This window comes from Solanum stenotomum, chromosome 9 (genome assembly GCF_019186545.1).
Source record: "Solanum stenotomum isolate F172 chromosome 9, ASM1918654v1, whole genome shotgun sequence".
Classification (NCBI taxonomy): domain Eukaryota; kingdom Viridiplantae; phylum Streptophyta; class Magnoliopsida; order Solanales; family Solanaceae; genus Solanum; species Solanum stenotomum.
The window spans coordinates 14,492,254-14,501,279 of NC_064290.1; the positions used below are offsets into that span (position 1 = coordinate 14,492,254).

At 36.8% G+C, this 9,026-nt stretch overlaps 3 protein-coding genes across 4 annotated transcripts in view; all 3 read right to left on the reverse strand.

The window, feature by feature from the left end:
- Positions 1-1,674: 1,674 nt before the first annotated feature.
- Positions 1,675-2,301, reverse strand: LOC125877300 (uncharacterized). Its single transcript, XM_049558635.1, has one exon. It carries the CDS (start codon positions 2,299-2,301, stop codon positions 1,675-1,677), a length of 627 nt encoding a protein of 208 aa, XP_049414592.1.
- A 370-nt stretch (positions 2,302-2,671) lies between these two features.
- LOC125877301 (uncharacterized) lies at positions 2,672-3,751 on the reverse strand. The gene is made up of 2 exons (XM_049558636.1): positions 3,173-3,751; positions 2,672-3,073 (listed from the first exon to the last, which is right to left on the reverse strand). The coding sequence occupies exons 1-2, from the start codon at positions 3,749-3,751 to the stop codon at positions 2,672-2,674; spliced, it is 981 nt and encodes a 326-aa protein (XP_049414593.1).
- A 628-nt stretch (positions 3,752-4,379) lies between these two features.
- Positions 4,380-9,026, reverse strand: part of LOC125876397 (uncharacterized) — a 12,907-nt gene continuing 8,260 nt past the window's right edge. For both annotated transcript variants that reach the window (XM_049557580.1, XM_049557581.1), the window contains exons 7-11: positions 8,665-8,855; positions 8,424-8,579; positions 6,783-7,017; positions 5,501-5,811; positions 4,380-5,045 (exon numbers count right to left, since the gene is read on the reverse strand). In XM_049557580.1, coding sequence (XP_049413537.1) covers positions 4,742-5,045; positions 5,501-5,811; positions 6,783-7,017; positions 8,424-8,579; positions 8,665-8,855 — 1,197 coding nt within the window. In that variant the 3' untranslated portion in view covers positions 4,380-4,741. The remainder of the gene's footprint in view (positions 5,046-5,500; positions 5,812-6,782; positions 7,018-8,423; positions 8,580-8,664; positions 8,856-9,026) is intronic.

The window sequence follows — 9,026 nt, forward strand, 5'->3', positions numbered from 1 at the left end:
ATGGTCTCCTACCTTTAAGGTAGAATGTATGAACCATACAATCCATAGTTTGTCTTCCTTCTTGCTTAGTTCCCACATATGCTTTAGTATAGCTGTTTTGTTCCCCCCCCCCCCCCACACATATATATATATATATTAGTAACATTAAGTCCTCCTACAACTTTTGGCCAACAAAGAGTGTCCCATGCAATAAGTGATTTCCCTTTAGCTTGTATCTCTCTATTCCATAAAAAACTTTTACACATTGTTTCTATTCTTTTCAGAATTTGCTTTGGTAGCAGAAAAATTTGTGTCCAGAAAGCTTGCATGTTAACACATTGTTTACCAATTGTAACCTTCCTGCATATGATAAGAATTTGACTGTCCATGTTGTAATTTTGCCCATTATCATGTCTATTAGTGGTTGGCATTGCCCTATTGACAGTTTCCTTGAACTCAAAGGCACTCCAAGGTATCTAAAAGGAAGTAGGCTCTTTACAAAACCTGTATGTTGTAGGATTAATTGTTGCATATCTTCTTACACACCTCCAAAGTAAACACAACTCTAGGCCTGATTAGCTATGAGCCCAGACACCTTTGAGAATTGTTGGAAACACTCATACAAGAGAGTAATTGATGTTATATCTCCTCTACTAAACATCAAAAAATCATCAGCAAAGCTTAGTTGTATGATGTGTTGTTTGTGGCATCTAGGATGATACTTAAACTTTGGATCCTTTCTCAAAGTTTTCAGTAGTCTTGTGAGGTAATCCATGGCAAGGACAAACAAATAAGGGGACAGAGGATCCCCTTGTATCACCCCCTCTCTTTGCTTGAAAAGGTGCACTAGGACATCCATTAATCAGTATAGAATAAGACACAGTCCTGACACAACTCATTATCCATTCTAGGAACTTTTGGGGAACCTGCATATCAGCTAATACCTCCTCCAGAAAATGCCATTCCAAAGAATCATATGCCTTTTGCATATCTATCTTGAACATACATCTTTGTGAGATGCCTTTTCTACCATACCCTTTGACCAATTCATGGCAGAGGAGCACATTATCAGTCAACATTCTACCAGGTACAAAAGCAGCCTGACTTGGATCAACAAGATAGTTCATGACACTATGAAGTCTTTTTGTGATCATTTTTTATATGATCTTATACAAAGTAGTGCAACTAGAAATAGGTCTGTATTCATTTATAGAAGTGGGATGTTTCACCTTAGGAATCAATGTGACAGAGGTTCTATTTATAGGAGCATACATTTCAGTAGTGTGAAAGAATTGTAAAGCAGTTGTTGTTAGCTCCTCCCCTATGATTGGCCAAACTTTTTTTTGAAGAAATAAGAGTTGAAACCATCCTCTCATGGTGCTTTTGAATCCCCAATGCTCATAAGTGCTTCATTCACATCAGTATTCTTGAATGGTTGGATGAGGCATAATTGTTGCTCTCTTGTAAGGGCTGGTCTATCTTTTAGCACTTCAGGTTGTGTAGCTTGCATGTGTTTATTGCATTGGCCTAACAACCTTTGATAAAAACCCACAGCCTCTTTTGTAATAAATGTTGCTTCCCTAATAACAATATCATCCTCATTTGTTAGCATGTTGATCTGATTTTGAGCCTTCCTACTTTTCATACTAGCAAAGAAATATGCATTGTTAGCATCCCCAGTTTGAGCCATTGTACTCAGGACTTCTGCTTATATATGTTCTCCTCAATCATACTCCACTTTGCCAGTTTTGTTCTCAGTAATTTCTCCTCATCAATGTTGGCCTGTGGTATTGGACCTACTCTTATATTCTTTTGTTTATCTATGAGTTCTCTTCCGAGTGCTTGCACTTTTTCAGAAACCCCCATAAAATCTTTTTGAATGATCTTTTTCATCTTTTTCCTTACTATTTTCAAATTCATCCTTATCCCTTTCATGCCTTCACCTAATATATGCCAGCTAGCTTCCACCCTGTTCCTGAATTCTGGATGTTGTCCTATGCAATTATAAAATTTGAAAGGTCTTTTCTTTGTATCTCTTTGTTCCCCCATTATCAAGCCTAGAGGTGAATGATCCAAAAATAAAGGCTCTATAGCAATGACCTGTTGTGTTGCCATCTTGTTCAACCAGTCAGCATTAACTCTAGCTTTGTCTATTCTGCTATATATATGTCCATTAGTCCATGTGTAATTCCTCCCTCCTATTTGCAGTTCTACTAGATTTGAATTAGTCACACACTCTTTGAAATCTCTTATTTCTTCATCTTGTACCTGACTACCAACTATTCTATCTTCTTGTGCTAGTATAAAATTGAAGTCCCCCATAATCAACCATGGCTCGTTAATTTGGATACTCATCTGATGAATTGTTCTCCATAATGAAGTCCTGGTATTTATAGTATGTAGGCCATACACATCAGTAAATTGAAACTGTGTATTATTTATTTCCACCAAACCATGTATATATTGTTCTGCATTTGCCACCTTTGTGAAACTAACTTCTTTTGGATTCCAGATCACCCATATCCTTCCTCTTATATTTGTGTTAGTATTTGTGCACCACTCCCAGCTTGGTAAACTTTTATTAATAATATGTTTTTCTATATCTTGTCTTACTCTATGTTCACAAATTACTAGTAGGTTCACCTTATTCCTTCTCACAAACAACCTCAGCTCCTTATGCTTCATCTCCTGGTTAAAACCCCTCGCATTCCATGTCACTATCATGAATTGATGGTTGTATAGATGTCATATCCATTCCACCACTTCCTTCTCCACTCATTTGTCCTTCCTCATGAATCATGACCCCTGGTAGAGTTCTCTGCCCTCCTCTTGAATCTTGGATATTTCTAGATTCTCTTCTAATAGAAGCTATATGTGTAACAGTATGCCATTCTCCTTGTCCCCGTGATGTTTCATCCTTCTCATGAGTTGATTTCTCTTGTTGGTTTGATTCAACCTGCTTTTTATCATATCCTTGCTCCTTGTTTGTGGTGGGTATCCATTCTTTCCTATGCCCTTGTCCCTGATTTTTCTTTTGGAACTGTATAGGTGCCTCTAGTTTTTCCACATATGAATGCCCCACTTGTAGACATTTCTGGCAAAATATTGGTTTCCATTCATACCAAACTTACTGTTCTACTACTCTTCTTTTTGGATCCTATATTTTTATCACCTTGGACAGGGGTCTAGTTACATCTACTTCCACTAATATCCTGGCAAACGAGATTCTACTGATCTGAGTTGTACATTCATCTGCGTACAAGGGCTTTCCCAAACAACTACATATCTTACTTAAAACAACTGAATTCCAATAGTTAAGAGGCAGATTTGGGAGTTTAATCCACAATGGGATGGTGGTAAGAATCTCCTCCTTGAAGTTGAACTCCGGAACCCATGGTTTCATTATGACATGCCTTCTCAGTAGGTGGTGAGGTCCAGAGCACAACGCCATATCCCTTTCTTCCTCATTTGCAAATCTCACAACAAAATACCCATCTACATGGTATAGGATTATATGTTTTGTGGAGAAAGTACCCTGTCCCATTATAAATCTCTCCATGGCTCCAATAGATGGAGTTGTTCCCACCACATAAACTACTATTGATGGAGCCCATTTCTCATCATCTTGAACTACATCCTCAGGTAAAATTTCCACTACTTTTTGCCCATCCACTATCACAGGTGGTATGTAGTTTAGATTCATACCTCGAGTCGCCAATCTATTGGTAGCAAACAGGTCTGTCCAGGGCTTCTTCACGCTTTCTCCACTCATTTCTAGCTTCCTCTGCGTATTATTTGGTGTTTTCCCTTGCGTTACTGTTCCATTGCTTCCTAGCAAGTTATGTTGGAGCCCAGATCCAGTTCCTTTTTGTTTCGAGAGCTCTAGTATAATATATGATGATGATGAAGATATGCTATTTGAAGTTGTCAATTATCATAATTTGTAATATTTTTTACGCAACTTTTAAAAATATATAAAAAAAATTAAAAATAAAACAAAGGCATGTTGACTATCACCTGTGTGGTTATCCACACTTATATATTAGTAAAGTAATAGATACACATAATATGCAGATATAAAAGTGATGTATAATGAGTATATCAACTCATGTGATGTGTTTGATAATAATTTAGGTAGAAGAAATCAAGAGAACACTTATTTTCGTTACAGTCCGGAACTTGTTAGGGCATATACGATCCAATGGAGATAGCCATATATTCTTCATTTACATGTTGACCATTGACCAAACACCAAAAAAAAAACTAAGTGAGAAAATCACTTGTGTTCCATAAAAGTATTTTTCAGGATACCATAGCACACCCTGAATCTAAAATTTGAAAGAAAATATTTTCAGGAAAAGGAAGTGACTTATAGAGAGTGAACAACTTGCTCTTCCAGGTTGTACAACTTCAGTGGTAAATGATTTCTGTTTCATTCCTTGCAGTCGAAAAGGACAACAACTTACATGTATGTACAGGTAAAAGGTGGGAATAAAGAGGTTTCTTGAAATTCCCATATACACTTATCACTTAGCTACAAAATTTGCCTCATTTATACACTTCCAAACAACTTTGCTTCCTGCCTGGTCACATCGATCCACTGCCACAGTTTTTGCTTCAGTACAATGATCTCAGTTGCTCTTCTGGAGTATGTACCAGATCAACCAGCAAAAGCAACCAACATTTCAGCTTTCCTTAAAGAAGCAGGTTGTATTTTGGCTACACGTTAACCAATTTTTGCCAATATAAAGTTACATACATTTCATTCCTTGATTTTCCTGGCTATTTTCTTCCTATGAAGAGGCTCCACAGGGTACAGAAGTATTGCCAGTGACAAAGCAAACGCAAGGCCAACTACTCCACTAAATGGTTGAGCTGGAGAAGACCCCGTGAACCATGGAGGGAATTTTGGTAAATAAGTCAAAAAGAAACCAGTCTGTAAAATATGACTAGAAGCCAGTATCCCTGAACGCAGCCCAATTGGAAGGAAGAGGCTTTGGCTTCTTTGCCGAACACCTGCAAGAGCCAGTGACAATAGCCACAAACTGGGCACTGCCCAAGGTGACCTGAAAAGCAAATTTTAGAACATGAAACATAATCACTTTGCTGGAAAGTCAGTTGCATAGCGGAACAAAAAGGGTAGTAGCATTAAGAAAAGGAATCAATCATACAGATAAAACTTTTTTGGGGTGGGCCGAGGCCCGAGAGGGTACATCCAAAGAGGCAAGATTGACAGGAGGCACATGTATGCAAGAAAAAAGAGCACTAAGTAGAACTAAATAAATACAGGGAAAAGATTCTCAAGATACCCTTAATTCAATCATTCAATTATTTCTCAAGTTTCAAAAGATAAAAAAATAGGCAGCTTGAAGAAAATGATGAACTTCCCCCAGATGATCAACGCCGAAATGAAAAGAAGAATTAAAAAATAGGCATCTTGAAGGACAAGTAACCTAAAAACTCAGGCTACATAGATCCATGTCAAAAGCCTGAATGCATTGGATCAAGAATGAGGGCGCACCTTTGAAACAAAGCAAATGCGAGTCCAGAAATTATAATTCCACGATAATATCCCAGGTCAGCAGCAATTTCGTCAGGCAACCATGACCTGAAAAGAAGCTCCTCAACAGTGGCAACACTTGTTGCAGTTGCAACTCCTTGAACAAATAAAACAAATATCCAACCATACACCTTTAGCCAGGTTAAAGTTGCTGATGAGGTTGGAGGAGCCACGGGAAAACAGAAATCAACACAGCCAATTAAGGAGTTCACAGAATATATTAGCAAAACAAGGATGGTTCCTCCAAATAAACCTTTCAGAAAACTCTGTACCTGCAAGAAAGGCAGGCAGCATCTGAGTAATGCAATTAAAATAGATTATCCTTCAAAGCTTTAAATATGTTACTTAGAGAAATATAAATATTCATGGCCAACATCATGAACTGATACTTAAAGAATGTCAGCATAACTCATATTATGGTCTCATGATTAAAGATAAAAACAGAAAATGAGGTACAACACTAGATTCTCCCTCTTCCAAGCCATGTTACCATTGACACAAAAGGGGAAAATAAAGAAAAAGATCACTTGATGAAAAATTATTGCTAAAGATATGATTTCTTTACCACATTTGATGAGGACTGTTTCAAATAAGCTGGATTGTGCTCAATGGCATTTTTGTTATGAAGAAACAAAGAAAGATTAGAAAGAAGAAAACAGCAGAAAGTAAAGAAGGAAAAGATAAGGAAAATTAGGTTTTCATTCAACATATCTGACATTGCTTAGTACTGAAACAACATTTGAAGGCCTATACCTAGGTATTCACACCTAATTACATTGGTTAAAATGAAAATAAGTGCTTAATGTAGGTCAAATTGTAATAAATGGAAATTGAAATGGTTAGACTGCAAGAATGCGAACTTAGTCTCCTATCTCTATTTGCAACAAAAACCATGAAGGTATCATTATCTCATTACATTACAGCAAATATCTGTTCCAGATACTTTCTTAAGACTCTTGTGTTTCATTGAATTCCAAAAAACAAGAAAACAAGTAATTGGTGTTGAATTTAACAGTGTAAGATAATCTCAACCTCAATCGAGTGATGAAATCCCTTGAAGAGCATGAAGAAGTTAGAGAGAAGAAAGGGAAGAAGTTTATTCACTTATCTGATGATCCTTCTAAATCATAATTACAGTATTACAGAACACAGAGAGACTCGGATAGGCCAGGTGCTTCCTCAAGAAGTTGTTACTTTGTCAACTTTAAAGCATTAGTTGACTGTTAACAAAGAGAACTTTTACCTTCTGCATTGAAGTCATATCTAGTCCATACTGCTCAAGCGGTTTCTCATAGCCACGTATCCTTTTGCCCCATAGAGTTACTAGTAAGAAAATAGACATGTAGAGGCCAATAATACAAATGATCTCAGCAGTCCTGGATGGCTTCTGTGTTGTCCAACTTTGCACAAGTGTGGGCAGAAATGGAACAACCACTGGTGACCATAAAACAAGCACCATACCAACAAATGCAAGAATCCTGGTACAAGTTCCAGAATCGAGAAACATCAGTATGATAGCATGTCAAGCTAAGTGAAATGACAGAGAGCTCAGTCTAAACACATGTTGACACATAGCTAAAATCTGCAGAATGAATGAAGGCCCCCATCGACTCTACTCACGAAAGTAACATGTCAGTGACCTCACACTCTTGGAATGTAACTGAGACCCTGTAATTTTAAGTTATAGGAGCATCTAAAGATGGATAAAAAGCTTGCTTGAAAGAGGGTCTGTAGGTTTTTCTAAAAAACGCAGCAGCAAAAAAGGGTTGAAAATGTCTCTCAATAATTATTAAGCATATGAGGGTTTTAAATAGTCAACCTAAACACAAAATCTGCATAATTAAAAATTCATAAATCATAAAATATCTCAACAACTTAAACAACCTAACAAAAATTTAAATTTCATACTAAACCTAGGCAACTTAATATGCTAAAGTATACTGCAGTAACTGAAAGCAATTTTCAACAGGATGTGAAGTATATGACATCTCAAGATAACCTGCACCATCCCAATTGTGATATTGAAGATCTGTAAAGAAATAGCTACATCTCTGCTTGTTTTAAAAGAATGACAAAGATCATCAGAGAGCTGCTGCTCACTAGGGAGGTCAAACGAATATATGTGGTTAAGAAACGGATGTCCAGAAGGTAAACTAATAATTACTTATTCCGAGATCCCTACATTCCTAAGACTAAGGCGCAATTATGAAGAAGAAATAATTTGATGCAGAAGGGTGTTTCTTAATTATTTTTTTAAAAAAATCACCCTGAAGGTGAATTCTGGGACTAGGTTTCTTCACTCGTATTTTCATCCAGACTAAAGAAAGAGGTTAAAGTAGGGTGATTTCCGGAGACTGGAATTTCCTTCACTCATGTTTTCATCCAGACTAAAGAAAGAGGTGAAAATATGACAGAAGCCATGAAAGATAATCACTAAAGTAATTCAGTCATTAATGCAAATGGAGGTATCTATTCAGTGCAGACTAAATTCACCTACCAATGCCAATAACTATGAGCAAGGGTACAAATTTTGCCTATAATCATATTAGTTTCAGCAGCTAACCATGTAGAAGAGTAAGAAGAAGAAACAAACAGACGACATATGATTTCTTGCCATTCTTGGAAAAAAGGTGTCGCTTAATCCTGAAACATTCCTTTAGTTAATGCAGTAAATGATTCAATTTACTTCCTTTCTCAGTAAGATTCATATTATTTCCTTTAATCAAAAAATTAACACACTGCCAAACAAAATCGTTGAGAGATGACTTTTTGCTTTAAAACAAAGATTTATCAATATGTGTAGTTAATTCTTTCATCCCGCACCCTAGAACATAGATAAAAGGCACAATGCTTCTTTTTATAGTAAAATGATGCAATATCTTACCTCTGGAACAAAGGACGTTCAGCTATGCGCAGAAATGAGATGAGCCTGTCAGTTAGACTAATAGCACCTCGTATACCACCCCAAAGCAATGCAACTTTTGCGACCAATTTCAGAATGCCACCCTTCTGTCCCAATTCCGCCAATATCGATACCAGCCTATTTAAGAAAAAGAGGATAGCAAGTGGATTTTGAGAAAAAATTGAAGTAAAAAAAATAAAGCATGTTGTGAAAATTATAACACCTTTCGTGATCCACTGCACCATCTTCTTTCATAGGCACCACAGGAGCAGCTACAGACATGGCTTTCTCAGCAAGGCTTGTGACTATGTTGTTAGTTTTATCAATTGTTTCCTCATCAACCTTGCCTACTTCTTTGCTTTGATTTTTCTCATCTTCAAAGGTTTTGGAAGAACCCTCAAAAGTTTCATCATCCTTCAAGAAAATACGTATGATCTATTAGAGAATGTATAGGACAAAAAATGGCACAGATGAATTAAGAAATGGGCAGTATAAAATACTAGCTCTGTCCTTTACCTTTTAAGCATGAAAATACTCCTTATTAGCTCTTTCCTTTACCTTTTATGCATGAAAATAGTCCTTATC

Bases quoted from the DNA above. Each gene is read 5' to 3' on its own strand.
- LOC125877300 (XM_049558635.1), bottom strand. From the start codon at position 2,301: ATGGGGGACTTCAATTTTATACTAGCACAAGAAGATAGAATAGTTGGT.
- LOC125877301 (XM_049558636.1), bottom strand. From the start codon at position 3,751: ATGAGTGGAGAAAGCGTGAAGAAGCCCTGGACAGACCTGTTTGCTACC. The intron at 3,074-3,172 runs GTAACTAGACCC...ATATTTTGCCAG, and splicing joins GGATATTAGTGGAAGTAGAT to AAATGTCTACAAGTGGGGCA.